Here is an 18,937-nt window from a genome sequence, read left to right on the forward strand (position 1 = left end):
TTTCCCATTTTTGTCATTTTATAGGTTTCCTAGGCATTCTATAAGATGCTTAATTTCACACATTGATGGTAACATGTACATTTCCAGTGTCACTCTCCCATATTTATCTGAAATGAGATTTGAGTAATTTGTTAGCTGATAAGTAAACCAAGATGATTATGTTCCAAGAACGTATGACTAAGACATTTAAATAGAATTGCTTGGCAAGATCTGCAAAAGATTTTATTGATGTGCATCATTTCGTTTAAGCATCAGCTTTCTAAAAGCCTTTCATATCTTATCAGCTGATGTTGGGTTCCTCCTATTGCACAGGAACAGAAGAAACAGCTTAGTGCGTTGCTTCTGACTTCTTCTGCTTCTATGCCACAAAAATGTACCTGGGTGAAAGTACAGGTGCAGTTTCTCTGATTTATACTTCAGATTTTCTGCTCCAGACACCCTGGAGAGACAAGTAGAAAGAAATGGGGAGGTGGAAGAAATTCTCTCGGATGCACTGGAAGTGTATTTAAGAGAAAGGTGGAATCACATTTTCCAGGAGACAAGATTCATTTTGCCTGTAAGTCTTGTGGGCATCTGTGTATCAGCATAAACTTAAATTTTAAGCTGCTTTAATTTTAGCAATTACATATGTCTCACAAGACAGTTGAAGGTAATTCTTGAAGAGTGTTCTTTAACTTCTAACTTTTGATCCACCTTTAGCTTTAAACAAGGATAGAATGGTCTTTTAATATGTAGCAGTTTGCAAATTTATGTAATTAAGCATTAATGAAAAGGTTAGATATGCAGGAGATAAATTAGGGTGGAGTAGGGAGGATCTAATGGAAAAAGTCTTAGTCATTTCCTTTACCTTGCATCAGCAGAAATGTTCTTGGTATGCCTTAAAACATATAGGCAGTTATGATAGTGCATTCATATTTATATCTTAATTTCAATTTATTTTTTTAAAAAATAAGTTTATTTTTTTATGGAATGCATTCTGTATGTTAAATAAAGGGATGTTAATGTGACAAAAGCAATAGTAAACTTTATCATGCTTTTCTTTAAATGCTTTTTTCATAACCTTTTGTGTGCTTATTCTTTCCTACCTGCTAACTTTTATTTCTGAAGTGTAGTTGAATGATTATTTCAGTATATTTAGGAAGCATTTATTCTTTACTCATGCTATTATAGTATAACAAAAGAACAATTGGCTACAGCATCTTATTATAAAAATATTTTATAGTTTTTTTAATCTTGTATATTTAATGACTATTCCATTGTTAAACTAATTCAGTAAAGTATAATATGAAATGCTAACAGAGATTTGGCAGTTATCATTATCCTGTTGGAATGGTAAAATATATGAAAGGCAGTTACTAGTATGAAAATTAAGAATATGTTGTATGGTTGTATTTTTAAGATCATCTAAACATGGTAGCTGAAACAGCCCTTCCTATGAGTCTTTAATGGACAGTGGGAATGAACTTGAGGAAAGGAGGGAGAAGATGCTTTCTAGAAAGCAGTCAAGAGACCATGAGCCCCCCTCCCAAAAAAAGCTTCATGATTAGAGAGAGAAAAATTAGGAATGACCTGCCCTAACGGATCACACAGTTAAAAATGACAGTGGGAAATTTTGTACTTTCAGACTTGCAAGATTCTATTAATGTAGCTTTGCAATAAAGTAGATTTAGCTCATCTAGTCATATTTGATTTATTTGGAAAGGTTATCATAAATGTCCTGCCTATTTTTTTCACTTTTTGTGCTTAAGAAAGCCTTTCCAAAGGCTTTTATGCGCTTCTAAATCTTATTGGAGGGACTCCTCCTTTCAGGAATAGGTCTATAGGTAAGTCCTCACCTTATGACCATTCAGAAGTTATAACTAGTCCATTGCAGGATTCCCACAATCACATCATCAAAATTCAGGCACTTGGCAATCATAGTAATATTTACAACAGCTGCAGCATCCCAGGATCAAGTGATTGCCATTTGCGAGTTTTCCAGAGGCTTCTCACAAAGTCATAGGAGAAACCAGATTATCATCATCATCATCATCATCATAAAGTTGGAAGGGACCTTGAAGGTCATCTAACCCTATACCTGTGCATTTCATTTTTCTTGCCTAAATGTAAAATCTTACTTTTCTCACCATTCTGTATCTTAAGCCTGTCTTCTGGAGTGTTGGCTATTCCTGCCCGCTTGGTGTCACCTGCAAATTTGATGAGTTCCCCATCTATCCCCTCATCCAAATCATTGATGATGTTGAAGAGCACTGGACCCACAACAGAGCCCTGGGGCAACTCACTACACACTTCCCTTCATGTAGATGCAGTTCTATTGAGGACCACACGCTGAGTATAGCCAGTCAGCCAGCTACGAATCCATTGGTGGTGATGCTGTCTAACTTACATGTTTCTATCTTATCAAGTAGTAGGTTGTGGTCTACTTTATCAATGCCTTACTGAAGACCAAGTAAATTATATCCACAGTATTCTTCTGGTCCACTAATTTTGTCACCTGGTCAAAGAATGCAATAAGATTTGTCTGGCATGATCTGCTTTTTTGACAAACCCGTGTTGGCTTTTAGTAATGACTTTTTTTGCCTCTAGGTGTTCACTGATTTGTTGCTTGATTATTTTTTCCAGAATCTTCCCAGGTACTGAGGTCAGGCTGATTGGTGTGTAGTTTCTTAAATCCATTTTTTTTCCTTTTTTGAAGATGGAAACTACATCAGCTCTTTTCCATTCCTCTGGTAGTTCCCTAGTGCTCCAGGATCTTTATATCAGCTTAATATCCACGTGGGTTGCTTAATGACTTTGGAAAAAAAGATCATAAAATTGGGTGCAACTAACTTAATGACTGCATTGCTTAGTAATGTATGTTCTGGTCCCAATTGTGGTCATAAGTTGTGGACTACCTGTAGTTCCAATAAAAAATGAGTTTTCTTCTACTTAAAATAGATTTCCTTTATGTTTTCGCAAGGCTGCCGTTGTATAGCAAAACATGCAGTTGGCTTTTAAGTAGCCTCATTAGTGTTATTTCTTGAGGTTTTTATTTCTGAGATGCATTGTTTTCATCTAATGTTTTGTAATATTTCAGTAAACTATAATCATTAATTCCAGCTCTTGTTTACAAACAAAACAGAAATAAGTAGCTTTTTTCATTTCATTTTAGAATTCACCACTTTATCAGTACTTACAGGATCTGGGACACACTGATTTTGAAATATGCTCACCATTGTTGCAGAAGTCAGAAGAATGCACATCCAAAGAGGGACCAAAAGATATGGATGTAAGTGTTATTCAGGAGGTAGGTAGGTAGGTAGCATTATACATTATATAATCTGAATTTTTTGATAACCGGTATCTGTTTAAAAATGCATTGTCTTTATCCCTGTTTGCATGTGAATGCTGTTGGCAACGTTGTGTATTTGTTGGCTAATGCCATTCCTTTTGGACCTTTTACGCCAGTTGTTCAGAATTTTAGGATTTAAGGAGCTACTAAAGTCAAGTAATAGACGTTGTTTCTTTGCCTGTTGTGTTTGGGGGTACTTGTGGTAATTGGGAAACTTGCTACTTTTTCTTGTTTTATCCATGTTAAACCTTATATCCACTTAATATCCACGTGGGTTGCTTAATGACTTTGGGAAAAAAGATCATAAAATTGGGTGCAACTCACTTAATGACTGCATTGCTTAGTAATGGATGTTCTGGTCCCAATTGTGGTCATAAGTTGTGGACTACCTGTAGTTCCAAAAGAATATGAGTTTTCTTCTACTGAAACTAGATTCCCTTTAGATTCCCTGCAGTGTTTTCAGTTGTGCCAAAAGAGCTCAGTCTCATCTAGCAGCAGTCAAAGCAGAAGAGATCAGTGATTTGAACCCCAAAGGATGCATTTTGTGAGAGAAAGAGAAATATGGAATATTATGAAAAGATATAAGCAGTTCTATCAGTTTTCATATTTTTCTATTCCAATTCGACTATTACCAAAGTACTGTTTTCATTGCCTTAAGGCCCACAGTCCAAAAATAAGGAAAGGAAAGGAAAGGAAAGGAAAGGAAAGGAAAGGAAAGGAAAGGAAAGGAAAGGAAAGGAAAGGAAAGGAAAGGAAAGGAAAGGAGAAATCTCAGGTATCAAAGTCTTGTTGAGATGGCAATGATTAATTACATTGGAATCATTAATTAGACTGGAAAATATGTTTGTATGTATGTATGTAGAATTCAGGAAAAGGAAAGGATATTTCTGGAAAAGAAAAACATAGAAACTCCAATCAAAGGTTCTCAAGAACTCTTGATCCCTTTATGCATTTGCTTTATTGAGAATGATTGATCAGTGGTAGTCGCAAATCTGATTCTATTGGAATTTATGGATCCTAAGCTTTGTTTGCAATGTGTCTCTTCATTTTCTGGTTGGTGATACAGTACAGTGGAGGCAGAAATGGAGTCCACATGGGTTTGCCACGTGGCCAAGGTATCTACATGGTACAAAATTACCCACAAAATTACTGGTTCTTAATTTCAGGTATTTTTTCCTGGGTTCTAGCATTACAGTTTCAAAACAGAAATTCCCATGGATAATACACCCCCTGCAGGTTGCTGTTTTTGTTTTAAGCAAAATAGCAACTATACTTATCGTGTGAGACTATAGATCAGAAATCTGGAATCTAATTCCCTGTCATTTTCCTGTAGTTAAAAATAAGCTTATTGTTGACATTAAGTTCAGTCTGAAGGCTTTTAATTTAAAATATATATTTGGAGTAAAAACTAGGTCTGTTCATTGTAGCAGAGATAAGATGAGATGGTGAAAACTCCGATGCATTGCAAGAAAAAGAGAATCAATTTAGTTTAGTGGTTAAGGTACCAAGTAGAAAGTGAAGTCTGATCTCACCTTATGCGCGAAAGCCAGTTGGGTGACTTGGGGTCAGTCACTCTGTCCCAACCCAATTCACCTCAGGTGGTGGCAGTTGTGAGGAAAATAGGAGGTGGAAGGAGTATTAGGTTATGGTCCTTGAGTTGTTTATAAAAATAATTAAGGCAGGTTTAAAAAAATCTAAATCTAAAAAAATGTAGAAATAAGAAATTTAAAAAGAGTTGCCACTGTGACTATATCTTGAAAATGAAGGATATGCAGCATACCCAGTTCAATAACGTCTGGGCTTGAATTTGGGATTTGGATTGGTGACATCCATATCATGTACAATCTGTAATAATAGATTGAAGAGTCTGAGTGGGGGGTCTTTGAGCTTGCCTATTTTCTTGCAGATGTTTCATTCATTCATTTCAGTGCTAGTGATGATACCTAGTTAGGACAATGAAACCTTGGCAAGAAAACAAGTAAGGTCAGAGAGCACCAAGGACCCCTCATTTCAATCCTGTGCTACAAATATTGTCCTTCATTGGAAGAGTCCGAGTGGGAGGCAGTGTCAATAAAATTAGGCTAACAGGCACAGTAACAATCTTACAGATTGTTTGCTTGCAATGTAATAAGCACAGTAAGTATCACATTTCATTTTTGCATAATTTCTAAATTCTTCCATGGAGAACATAATGTATTGGCTAAAAATAACATACCGTACCATTTTTGTATTTCCTTAATACGTGTACCTTTTTTTCCTGTATTGCTGAAAAATGAAGCTGCAGTTTCCTTTTGTTTTTCAGTGAACAAATGTGTAAACCCTCATTTGTTTTTAATATGCCAGAAAAAACAAATATATCTTCTATCCAAACTCTGAAAATAAGCCAATCGTTCTGGAAATGATGGCACCCTTCATCACTTGCCTCCCCGTTCTTAAAAAGCAAAAATGGAAAATATAGTCAGCAGATGACAAATATTGCTACCTACCAATTGGTCTAATTGTCTGTTCCTTTTTCTTATTCTTCTAAAACTTTTTCCAGTGAATTTATTTCTTATAATTTTGAAGAGAAAATATTAAGACTGATACAAATACAAATATAAAAAGATACCGAGCTGAAGATTCTGCTTGGATTTCAGCATGGAGCATTTTCAGTCAGTCCCCAGAGGCAAAAGGGAGTCCTTCTCACTAGGCGACAACTTGTGTAGTCCCTGCCAGCTTCCCCACTGACTTTTTGGAAAGCCAGCAGGGAAGATTGCAAATATATGATCATAGAGCATTTGGCGACCAATTCTTAAGTGCAAATGGGTTCCCAAGCACCCAGATGGTGACTGCAGGGGCATCACAACAACCATAACTTTAGGGAATGATTGTAAGTCCCTTCATTCAGCACCGTCACAACTTTGAAAGACTGCTGAATGAATAATTGTAAGTTGAGGACTATCTGTATCTCTTTGCTCCAAACTAGTTCAAAAACTTTCCAACATTATATTTTTAGATTTATTTCTTTTGTCATCATGCTCCTCAAGACAAATTTCAGCTTGCAGACATTTAATTCTCATTCAGGATTAGGCCTACTTGTCAGAGCATTTCCCAACATGGCTCAGCAAGATGAGTTTATTGAAAGCAGGTCCAAGCTCATATACACGTAGACTTGTGTGCCGTAACATCCATAAACAAAGCACTTAATTACACATTCTAGGCTTTTTCCTTTGACCTTAGTAGGTGAACAGAATCTTACCTTTCTTTCGGTTGCCTTAGAAAGGATGTGACCTTGGTTGACATAACTGTTCTCTTCAATTTGGGAACCACCGTTCTTACAGTTAGCTTCATTCCTTATATTTTCTCTCTCTATTTTCCGTTTCCTCTCCCTTTTGATCTAAAAACATCAGGTTCTTTTCCCCACCCTCATTTTTCTTGGTGATTGCTAGATTTGCCCAGCTGTTGCTTCTCTTCTTTTCTTAGCTAGAACTAACACTACATATCACTTCCCTCCCCTCTTTTTTTAGGCCTCTTCTCCCTAAATGGTTTTCTGCTTACAGAATTGTATGGCAAAAAAAGAGGTCTTGATATATGCTGTAATACAGTGTTTCATTCAAGTAGTTTAACTAAATACGAATAATGCTACCTTTACATTCAGTTCCTAATTAGAGATAAGAGGGTTAGTTAAGCTGGTTGACTGGCATTCTCAAAGTGGGATTTTCTCCTCTGGGCTAGCCATATATGATCATTTTCCTTTCTTTTCTTTAGCTTTTTACAAAGTTACCTGCATTGGGTAGATTTTTCCCATGGCTGTACTTTTCTTTCTTCAGTGGGACTTTAGCCCTCTTCCCACTCACAAGTACTTAAAGAGAGCTTCCCCTGGTTCCCCCTGGAAACAGTAAATCTTCAACAGCTTTATTGACCTGGTGGTCATTAATCTCTTTTTCTCTTCTATTTTCTGTACAGAAAAATTTAAATTACAAATAACTTAACTTCCTTTGGGAAGTTATAAAAATCTTTACTATCTGAGACTTCCAGTGGCGACGCGACGCCAAAGACAGCCGTTTTCGGGCTGCCCGCTCCGCAGCTGTGTTTTTCCATCGTAAACAGCGCAGATCAGCTGTTTAGATGGATTTGAAGCCCCCTCCTCGGGAGAAGAGGAGGGGGTGAGGCCCCAGGTAGGGGTTGAGCTCTCCGGGGCCGCCTGAGCTGTGAGTTTGGGCGGCTGAAGGATTGAGCCCCCCCGAAGCCTGGGTTGCTCCGAGCTGCGCAGCGCCCCTGCTCCGGGATTTATGGAGCAGAGCCAGGCGTTAGCAACCACCCCTGCCAAAAGGAAATACTTTTGATTGTCAAGATGCAGGCAGAGCGGTACAGGAGGTCAAGGTGATGTGGACTCTTATCTTTACTCTCTAGCTCAATGGATTTTATAGCTTTAAAGTGAAAGTGCGCAATAAGTGAAAGTGGGGGAAGATGGCGGCTAAAACTTCTAAAGCTCTTCGGAGTGCGGGGTCTTCCCTGGTGCAACAGACCTCATTACAAGCTTTGCTTCCTCCTGCACCTCCTCCGGCATTGACGCTTAAGGATTTACAAGACGCTCTTGGAAAGCATTCACAATTGATGTCTGACATGATGGATGAAAAGTTGAAAAAGCTGGAGGAGAAAATGGAGGAGAAAATGGAGAAATTGGAGAAGAAGATGGAAGAGAAGTTTAGAGCAATGAGGGTGGACATGTTGTCTATGATTGAATCTGTAGCTGAGTGTGTGCAGCAGCTGGATGTAAAAGTGAAGGATCTCAGTCAAAAGAACTCTATATTAGAAGCAAAGGTATTAGAAAATGAAAATATAAGGGATAAAATGGACGGAGAATTGAGCCTTGTTCAGTATCATCAGATGCAGTATGCCATTAGAATCAGGGGTTTAAAGGAGAATTATAAAGAAGATTTAAAGCAGCTGATTTCTGAGGCTCTGGAAGGGGTATTGGGCCAGCCAGCATCTGAAATTGAGGGAAATATGGACAAAATTTTTCGTGTAAATTCATGGATTGCAAGACAGAGGAAGTTACCCAGAGATGTGGTGGTCTATTTTACAAAGAGAGTAATTAGAGATGAAGTCATTCAAGCTGCTTATGATACTAAATTGGTAGTGGCTGAACAAGAAGTCTTGGTTTTAAAAGAGATCCCTTTGAAGATTTTAAGGAGAAGGAAAGATTTTGCATTTCTAGTACAGGAACTTAAGAAATGTGATATTAAGTTTAGATGGGAGATTCCAGTTGGACTGGTGGTGACGCATGAAGGTAAAAGACATCGTCTGGTTACTGTGGCCCAGGCACGTGATTTTTATAGCAATGTGTTAAAAGCAACCCCCCTATCATTTTTGGAAGCTGTAAAGGGATACGGCGAGGGAAAGCTTCAAGATGTTGCAGATAGACAGATAGAGGACAATGGTGTTGGAGGGGATCAAGATACAGTTTCATCGGATGTTGTAGGAGGCCAGAGGATGACGCGTGCCGCCCTAAGAAGAGCGAGACGAGAGCAAGAGCAAGACCAGCAGAAAGCTATGGAATCTCCAAAGTGTACTTACAGTGAAGCTGTGGAAGGGGCGCGGTCCAAAGAAGTTTTGGGGGTCATGACAGATGTGCTCCAAAAGCTTTGGGGCGTTAAGATTGGTGATTAAATTTTTAAATTAGAATGTCAATGGATTAAATTTATCATAGAGGAGAAAGAAAGTTTTTTTTAATATTTAACACAATTTAAGATTGATGTTATTTGCTTGTTAGAAAAGTATATGAGGGTTATGGACTAAAAGTATGTGTTGAACTAAGAATGGGTATGCAAGCTCCTAATTAACAACAAGTTGTCTAATAGACTGCTTAAACCCTTTTTTTTTTACTCTTTTTATTTGAACTCAAGGATGATTTGGAAATGCGAGACATTTGGTGTGATACATGCAAGAACTATTTTTGATCATAGTTTAGTTTGGTTGGAGATTATTAAGGTTAATAGAGATAGGCGCTTTTGGCGCGTAACTGAGAATTTGTTTAGAAATCAGAGAAAGGTTGGAGAATCTAAATAGTAGGTGAAAGTTTTTTTTCCTTTTTTTTGAAATTAATATGAATAAGGACTGGGATTAAGAAAATCTATTTTGAGTAAAGCTTTTTTTCTGTTTTCCTCTTTTTCTTTTTTACTTCATTTGTAATATTAATATTGTTTGTATTCATTTTATATGAGCTAGAGGGAGATAGAATTAATAGTTTATTGCTGATAACATAGGGGTGCTTATGTTTGTTTTTTGATTTTATACCCTGTATTTAGTTCTGGGAAGTCGGGGGGGAGGAGGGATTGGGGGAGAGGGATAGGGAGGGTTAGGTAGGGGTGGGGAAGGGGGGGATTAAAGTCAAAATGTATTGTAAAACTTTTTAAATAAAAAAAAATCTTTACTATCTGTCTGGTCTTGGGATTTATTAACAGTAGAAAGAACGATATTTCTTGCTGGTTGGATAAGTGACAGGATAGCAAAAGTCATGGGCAATTGCATGTGATCACATCCCTTCTTTATAAGATACGTTGGTTATGGTTAGTTTAGCAAAGTTAGGAACTGTTTTTAAAAACAATTTGTTAAAGCCTCCCAATGGGAGATGGCTACAGAGAAATGGATTCTATCTGTTGGATTAGCACGAGGGAGACCCAGGTTTAATCCACCTTCTGGCTTAAATGCTTACAGAATGATTTTGAGCTAGATACTATCTCATTGCCCAATATAACTCACAGAGTTGTTATGAGGAAAAAATAGATTAAGAATGATATTGTCAACGCTGCTAACATCGGATGTTTTTGCTTTGACAACAAATGGAGATGCAACCATTTTCCTTCTTATGTTTTACTTTTAGATTTAGAGTTAGAATTAGATGATACTGGGGGGAGGAGGAGGAACGTGCATGGGAGTTTAGTTAGACATAACAATACTGTAACTAGTGTGTGAACCAGAGTTATTGAAATAAGAGATGATAAGAATTGGCGGGTTGGAGAACTGGAGGGAAAGCCTGCATTTCATACTAATTGGAGAATGTGATTTATGACTGTAAATTAGAGGAGGGAATTGTGCTTTGATGCTAAGTGCTCAGGGGAGGGGAATTCAGATTTTGGCTTTGACTATGTAAGTGCCGATGTTATGTTACTCAAATAAAGATTCTTTAAGCTAAACAATACCTTCTTCGAAGAGTTTCATCTATTGGAACCATGACAGATATCTGTGCTGCCATGAGCTCTTGGAAAAATTCGATTTATTAGATCTAATAAATCATACATTACACATAAGCCATCCTGTTCATTAACAAAAAAGATAAAAACACTAGCAGGGAAAGTAGTAGGACAGATGAAACTTTTCTGTAAGTTTTCATTGATAAATTCCTTTAAATGGGCTCATTTTGAATCTGACACTAGGTAATGGTATTTGGGGAATCTAGGCTCTAGGATTGATAGTGGAGTCACAGAACTGATGACAGGAAGCAGGGCTTGTTTCCCCCTTTTCAAATACAGCAGTATATCTACGGTACATATGAATTTAGCATGCAAAATTAAACAATGCACTTAACTGAGAGATGATGATGCAGATTTGAGGCATTGCAGACTTAGTGTTGCATCTTGGGGACTCTTAAGATGTCACCTGGCCCCTGTGATGATGAAGATTGTGAGTCTGTAGTCAATCTTTTCTAAAGACCATTACAAAATACAAAATTGCATAAACTTTCATGATTTCTGATGATTTATAAAGGTTTGGAATACTTTGTGAGGGGTGGTGGTGCGTCTTGCAAGGACATTTATGTACAGTGTGGACAAGCTCTCCATAAAATAGACATACAATTTATGTGCATTAGTGCAACTTGTCTCAGGCAGAAGACAAGAGGTGTTTTCTTCCAAAGAGAGTATTATTTGGGAGACATGATCCAGCTTGTATTTTTGTGTGTGCATAAATAGAATACTTGTCATTATCTTTTCAGTTTGAATTATAGCTAAGGATGTGATTCCAAGATACATAAATAACATAATAAGGGGATAATTATTATTGGTATATATTGAGAGAATATTGGCTTGCCATATTTTCAAGTGCTAACTAATTGGCATTTAAACACCATTCTAAAATAAGATTTTATTTTAAAGATGCTGAGGTCTTATTGAATTGTAAAGCAGATAATGTATTATTTTTAAAAAATGTAATATTTTATAAAAAAACACTTTCAGTGCTCTGTTTATGATTTTAAAAACTACTTGACTTGGTATACATTAATGTGGTGTGCTGCCAAAAAACCATACACTGATCTCTAATATGTAATGGCCTGCTTGCTTTACAGCAGGCATGTCAAACTTGCGACTTCATGTGATGTCGCGCGACGTATCACGACTTTTTCCCCATTGCCGGCAATGGGGTGGGTGCGGTTTCGGCGGGATGCATCCGGCCGGTGGGCTGGCAGTTTGACATGCCTGTTTTACAGTATGGTTTCTTTGAACTTGGTTAGAGTGCGAATAATCTTCAGATGAAAGTAATGAAGACTGTTTATATATTTAAGGCTTTAAACAGTTTTTAATTCTTTACAGAAAGACATCCTGTCAAACCTAGTTGAGATATTAAAAAACTGGCTTCCTTTTTCTCTATATAAGAAAAGACATGATATGCTTCATCAATTGGTAAGCACCTGTTATTACCAGCTCACTTTCTTTTCAAGCAATTCACCCATTTTCCTTAATATTTTTATATATAATTCCTTATTATTTTTATTATTATTAAGCCTTTGTTGACCATATTACATACTGTAGTTTGCAAACTAAAATATTTGGTGTTTAAATCTGAATAGAAGGTAATGTGTGAGGGAACTAAAACAGTCTTAACTGTTTAAGAATCATTTTTATATGTGTTAGGAACATAAGTACTCTTCTATGAAGTTGCTAATAAGGAAATCATATAAGGGTGAGAGACAGATATCTTGGTCTATATACCAAACGAATGACCTATTGGGATCCCCATATCAAAATAACTTATCTTATAACTTGAAAATAACTTGAAAATAACATTTAACGTAGCACAGTATTTAAACAAAATGATCCGGTTAAGATCTGCATATGTGGGACTGATTGGGGTAGATTGCAAGGGCGACTCCGAAATATAATGTTATCATATTTTATCTATATCTTAAATTTGTATTTTATTACTATTTCATCTTAAATTGTATTTTATTTTAATTCCATTTTAAATTGTATTTTATCAAATTCCATTTTGGATTGCTTTTATTAAGTTTTGGTGACGGTTTGTTGCTGGAACTTTGCACTTTGATATGGCCCAAGGGCTAATCAATAAAGTTGTTGTTGAAATCATATTTCATCCAAAAATTGACGTTGGAAGAGCAGTTTGCTGGCAATTGGTTTTCAGTCCTATTTCAAATAATCACTTCTACACATATTCCTATCTCTGGCTTCAGTTATTCATTTCCACTGTGGAATGTTACCAACTGATGAGGCAAGCACTGCTAAGAGAAAATGCTATAGGGTTACTGTTGGGTATGTAGCCTTGTGTATCTCTTTTGAAGTCTAGAGCCTTGAAAATAAAAGGCTATGTTTGAACAAATGAAAACCCATCAAACAGGCTGAGTAGGTCCAGAGCTGCTATAATTCTTGGCACAAATATTTGTGGCTCCTGATACAGTATTGCTACACTAGGGGCAGAGCCTAACAACAAAAGGTGTACAAAGCTGGCATTTTTCTTTCTAGCACCCAAATTCTCTTAACTAGTCAGTCGGAGAGTTTAAATGTTTGCTTCAGGAACTCATGGGCCTCTCAATTTTCCTCAACACATTCAGCTGCATATTACTTACTTTTTTTTCTTTCCTCCCATTCTTCTGTGCAAATATAAAGTTATAAGCACTCTAGGAGAAGATTATGAGAGATGGCTAAATTAAATACATATTTTGTAGCACTATGTATGTAATAAGCACAGAATTAAAAATGATTTAAATTTAACGCTTTTGTGCATGAACGTGATCGGTTGATGCTGTTTTTTGCTTCCCTCTGCTTTAAGGATGTTGGTTTTCGTTCAGATGCACTCTGCACCATCCTGCAACAGGAAGTTCTGCTACAGGAGGATGTTGAACTGATTGAACTATTTGATCCTAGTATCCTGTCTGCGGGACAGCTCAAGCAGCAGGAATATGGACATCTTCCAACACTATGCTCCCTAGCAACTCCTAATATTTGGTATTGACTTGAGCCACATGCATGTTATGTGGATGTATGATGTATATTGTTTGCACACATGGCCTCCCAGCAAAGAGAAATATTATTTAGTCTGTTTTCTTTTTTTGTTTTATATCCTATCTCATGATTTTGGTATTGGCTACATCTCTTATGTATTCCTTGCTAATTTGCAGGAGTATGTTTTGCTTTACCATATTTTCCCAACAGGCAAATGAGCCTGAATTTATGACATCCTTCCTTGAAAAAAAATTAGAAACATTAAAATTCCAATCACTATCTATCTTTTCTATTTTTGTTAGGATTACCAGTTCCTGGAGAATATTTTTCTCCCAACAGCATGTATATGACACATGTATGTGACAGCATGTATGTTTGTATGTGTTCTACCCAAAGGTTTCATTCCAAAGAAAAGTTAAGCAAAAACCTACTATTAAATGAACGAAGACTAAGATTCTCACACAGAAACTTATATTTTTGCATATATGTAAGCATGTATATATTCACAGAAATAAACTGATGAAATCTGATATAAGTAAGCATCAAACTATTGATGCCTTTTAATGAGGCACATTGAGTTAAATAGCTCTTGTTCTTAGGTAAAAGTGAATAAATTGCTGCTGTGCTGGTGAGGGATTATTTAGCACTACTTATCAAATGTAAAATGAAATAGAAACTTGGGGGGAAAAATCCTTGGTGTGCTGAACAGTTCTTTAACTTTTGCTTATAAAATTGATCATAAGAGACATAGCTGCTGAGCTGGAAACACAAGGAAATCTATGATTGCTTACTATTTAAATCTATCATAGAATTATTTATTGGACAAGAGTGATTGGACAAGAAATTTGTTTCCGGTGCATAAGCTCAGAGTAGACATATAAACAGCCAGTAATAGGTCATATAGATCATAATAAACAATTGATAAATCATAAGAAACCAGTTGGAGAAGATAGTAATAAAGATGAGATGATGAGAAAGGTTGTTAAATGAAACAGTGTTCAGCAGAGTGATGGCATGGAGGAAAAAACTATATGTCTGTCTGTTTTGGCATGCAATGCCCTATAGCGGCATCCTGAGAGGAGAAGTTGAAATAGATTATGTCCAGAATGTGAGGGGTAGATATTTTCTCAGCCCTTTTTCTGGTTCATGCAATATGCAGATACTCAATGGAAGGTAGGCTGGTTGCAATTATTTTTTCTGCAGTCTAACTATCCATTGAAGTCTGTATCTGCCCTGTTTGGTTGCAGCACCAAACCAGACAGTTATTGAGTTATATCTTACTCTCAGGTAAATTCTTCAGAGTAAGTCCTTTCGCTGAGAATGCTGTTTCATCCTACTTTAGTTTCTCTCTGTGGGGATAAGTGGCTTATCTCTTTATGTGAATGGGGATCCTGATTCTGCAGACTCCTCATTTGTTAACAGAGATTCTATGGATAAAGAGAAAGAGAGCTCTCTACGTATAGTCCCACTTTTCTCCTGTGTATAGAACTTGGAAAGCTGTACTTTTATTAACTTTCTTTTCTGAACAATACTTTGTATATCGTACATTTAAAAGTATGTATTTGACCAGTAAATGTATTTTAAATACATTTTAAATAGTCTATATATCTTGTTATTGTTAACATTAATTAGTATTGTTATTAGAAAAAGCTTTGATTAATAAATTAAGACAATTTAAAAACAAGACAATATGCTGGAGATGATTAATTAGTTGAGAAATCTACTGAAAAAAATACAAATCAAATCCAGAACAAAGTGCATTTTCCTGTATGTGAATGTTAGTAGAAATTTGCAGTTAATTTTTCAGTCTGTGCTAGTGATAGAAATGGCTAGAGGTAGTTGAATTGTACTGCAGTACTATAAGCCAAGACAACATATTTCACGTATGAAAATTAAAATGTAATCACTTAAATTCAACTTTTATTTCACATGGATGTTTTCAATTTTAATTATTGACATTGAAATACATCTACTTGCAAACAAGCCCAGTTGATTTTGCTTCAATTTAAAATGAGAGTTATATTTGCACTTGAAAAATATTCTATGTGGAAATCTTAGGCTGAAATCCAACGAATTTCAGAAGCACCTTTTAAGCTGAAATATTAAAAGATTCCATTTCAAGGCGGTTATTTGCTGCTCACACTTAGTCAATAGCTCTACCAATCTATGACTGATGGAATGAATTGGTATTCAGGAAACAAATTTTAAAGATTTTGAAAAGGAAGAGATGAAGTATGTGTGTTAGTTTGCTTTTAAATAAAAAATAGAATCTTAGATCATTGTAATTTTGAAAATCAAGCCATACTTAGATGTGTATTTTTTTTTGCAGGGATATTTCCTTATTATTTCTCTTCATCAGCACACTGGTGATGATTCCTTCTTTATGGAGTGGATCCCTTGGATTAATTTTGGGAGTAGTTTTCTTGGTTTACATAACTATGCGAGGTTTGGACATAACACGGATTGCAAAGTTACAAATGTCTCTTAAAAAATGTCATCTCCAACTAGAAGATGTAATGGTTAATTGCCGCGCCTTCACTAACCTTGTGAGGAAAGCATTGCGACTCATTCAAGAAACTGAAGTAATTTCCAGGGGATTTACTCTGTGAGTCTGAATTGATTTGCACCCAATTGTTAAATCTTAAATTAATGAATGGTGAAGAAAATTTTCCTTTCAGATTTTTTAAATTTATTCAGTTTTATCAGATATAACAAGTGAATTCCTGGCCCTCAAATCAAGCATACTGTATGTGTAGAAAGGTGATACGTTATTGTAACAAGGGCAAATTTATTATTTGCCATCTTAAATTTGGCAGAATTTCTAAACGGTGTAAACATTTCAGTCAAGGAGACTTGAGTTAGTGTTTGTTGGATCGAATCTAAGAGAGACAAGGATGAGTAAACCGACTACTGAAATGTGAATACCAAATGCAATACGCACATAAGATTATGTGTATGCCTCTTCCTAAAATTTATAGTAAAGCTTCTATACCTATTATTGAGTTTTAATAGCCTTCACTACAGATGTCAGATTAGGGCGACAAGCCAAGTCAGTCAGTTCCTGTCGCAACCAATGGTTTAACACTTGTTTGAGCTGGGAAAAAAGTGGACCCTGCACTTTAAAGAAAACGCTAGGAGGAAAAAAAATGTCATAAATTGATGGTGCATATGTTTTAATTTTAAGAATCAAACATCATAAAATTTAATCAATAGAAGCCCTCTATTTCATTTCATAATAAAAGTCTAGAAAGTAATATTGCACACAATAGTTTCAGAGAGAAACAGATAGCAAGCAATTGTTATAGAACAATGTTGTATACACTTCTTAGACTTCCATACAATATATAAACACCGCAAGGTAAATATTTCACAAGTCTATGAAATAATATTTTTTTAAATTGTTGCAGTTAGTTTTAACGTGGCATTCCTGATAATATTGTAGAATAAACTAATAATAATAGTAACAACAATAACAATAATAATAAAAAAGTTGGAAGGGACCTTAGAGGTTATCTAGTCCAACCTCCTGCTTAGGCAGGAAACCCTATACCATTTCAGACAAATGGCTGTCCAGTCTCTTCTTAAAAACTTCCAGTGTTGGAGCATTCATCTCTTTTGGAGGCAGGTTGTTCCACTGGTTAATTGTTCTAACTGTCAGGAAGTTTCTCCTTAATTCTCCTTAATTAGTTTCCATCCGTTGCTTCTTGTCCTGCTTTCAGGCACTTTGGAAAATAGCTTGACTCCCTCCTCTTTGTGGCAGCCCCTGAGATATTGGAACACTGCTATTATGTCACCCCTCGTCCTTCTCTTCATTAAACTAGACATAAAACTAGACATACCCAATTTCAACAACCGTTCCTTATATGTTTTAGCCTCCAGTCCCCTAATCATCTTTGTTGCTCTTCTCTGTACTCTTTGTAGAGTCTCAACATCTTTTTTACATTGTGGTGATCAAAACTGGATGCAGTATTCCAAGTGTGGCCTTACCAAGGCATTGTAAAGTGGTATTAATACTTCACATGATCTTGATTCTATCTACTATCTACTATTACTACTATCTACTATTACTAGTAGATATACTAGATCTACTATCTACCATTCTACTATTTCTTGTTAGATATTTGAATTTTAAAATAATGAGACAGTATTAGCTTATAATTTCATATATATTTCACATTCCATTAAAAAAAATGAGTAATATATGCCACTTCCAATAAATGGTACTAATGGGTTTCATGTGGAAGTGTGTTCTTCTCATTTCGAGAATGGTCTAACAAGGCAAACATATTTATTCATACTTATGTAAAAAGTAATCCTTGAAGGTGAACAAAAAGCAGAGATATTTCAGGATGAATGACTGATACAGAGGTATAAAAATATATACCAAAATCCAAAACATTTTATTTTAATACATATAGAAAGGAAATTGAATCAATTTTCATGCCTGCCCCCCACAGTTTTTATTAATCTCAATCCCTTAGAAATTATTTTCAGATAGAAACAGTGTGCCTCTTTTAAAAGTAAATCCATTTTTTGTTTTAACTGTATAAATTTTATTATTTTAAGCATTGCCAAATAAATTTAAAAGCCATTTTGCAGTTTAGATCCAAATTAATAGGTCTTAAATTAAGAATTTCAGAACTCTTGATTTTACAGAATTGAAAAGGAAAAAGTAGAAATCCAATCCCCAGTGCATTTTTATTTAAATTTTAATCTTTACCAATATTTCAGTAAGTGGCTTATTTGCTACATAATACTTCAATTTGTAAATTGAAATAGCATGTCGAGATATATGAAGATATATTCTATAAATTTAAATAAATTATTGTTTTATATTTATATTTTTAGCATTCTTTAGGACACCTGTACAGTTGTATCACATTTTACTTTTCAAGTTTGCTTGACAGGGTTAGTGCTGCTTGCCCATATAATAAAGGTGGACAACATCCCTGTCAGCATCTGATTGGTCTTCGAAAAGCTGTGTATCGATCAGTAAGAGCCAACCTTAGAGCTTCAAGACTTGCTACCTTATATATGCTTAAACAATATCCTTTTAAAAATAATATATTATGGAGGAGGAAATTAGCATATCACAATGACTGGCTGCTATGTAAGAAAAATTTGGTTAACTGCCACATTTTTACTTCAACAGTTCAATATTCCACCCTTTCTCTTAAAAGTTCCTTTCAATTTGATCATCTTGCTGTTTTACAATCAGTCTGTTTTCACTGGCAAATTATCCATACATCTTTTTCAAAAAGAAAGTACATTTATCTTTGTTGAGTGGGCATTTTATGTCACATATAAGATTCATGGGCCTAGAATTATGTGTCTTAGTATGCATATAATTGGACTTAGGTAACTAATAAACTTGTTCAGTTTTTGGACT

At 35.6% G+C, this 18,937-nt stretch overlaps 1 protein-coding gene across 3 annotated transcripts in view; it reads left to right on the forward strand.

The window, feature by feature from the left end:
• Positions 1–18,937, forward strand: part of VEZT (vezatin, adherens junctions transmembrane protein) — a 33,943-nt gene that overhangs the window by 5,637 nt on the left and 9,369 nt on the right. For 2 of the 3 annotated variants that reach the window (XM_081330410.1, XM_081330412.1), the window contains exons 2-6: positions 3,152–3,286; positions 11,902–11,991; positions 13,376–13,551; positions 15,878–16,153; positions 18,456–18,593. In XM_081330410.1, coding sequence (XP_081186536.1) covers positions 3,152–3,286; positions 11,902–11,991; positions 13,376–13,551; positions 15,878–16,153; positions 18,456–18,593 — 815 coding nt within the window. Of the gene's footprint in view, positions 1–3,151; positions 3,287–11,901; positions 11,992–13,375; positions 13,552–15,877; positions 16,154–18,443; positions 18,594–18,937 lie in introns of all 3 variants that reach the window. The other variant, XM_081330411.1, reaches the window with a different exon arrangement.

This window comes from Vipera berus (assembly GCF_964194415.1).
Source record: "Vipera berus genome assembly, chromosome: 6".
In the NCBI taxonomy this organism is placed as follows: domain Eukaryota; kingdom Metazoa; phylum Chordata; class Lepidosauria; order Squamata; family Viperidae; genus Vipera; species Vipera berus.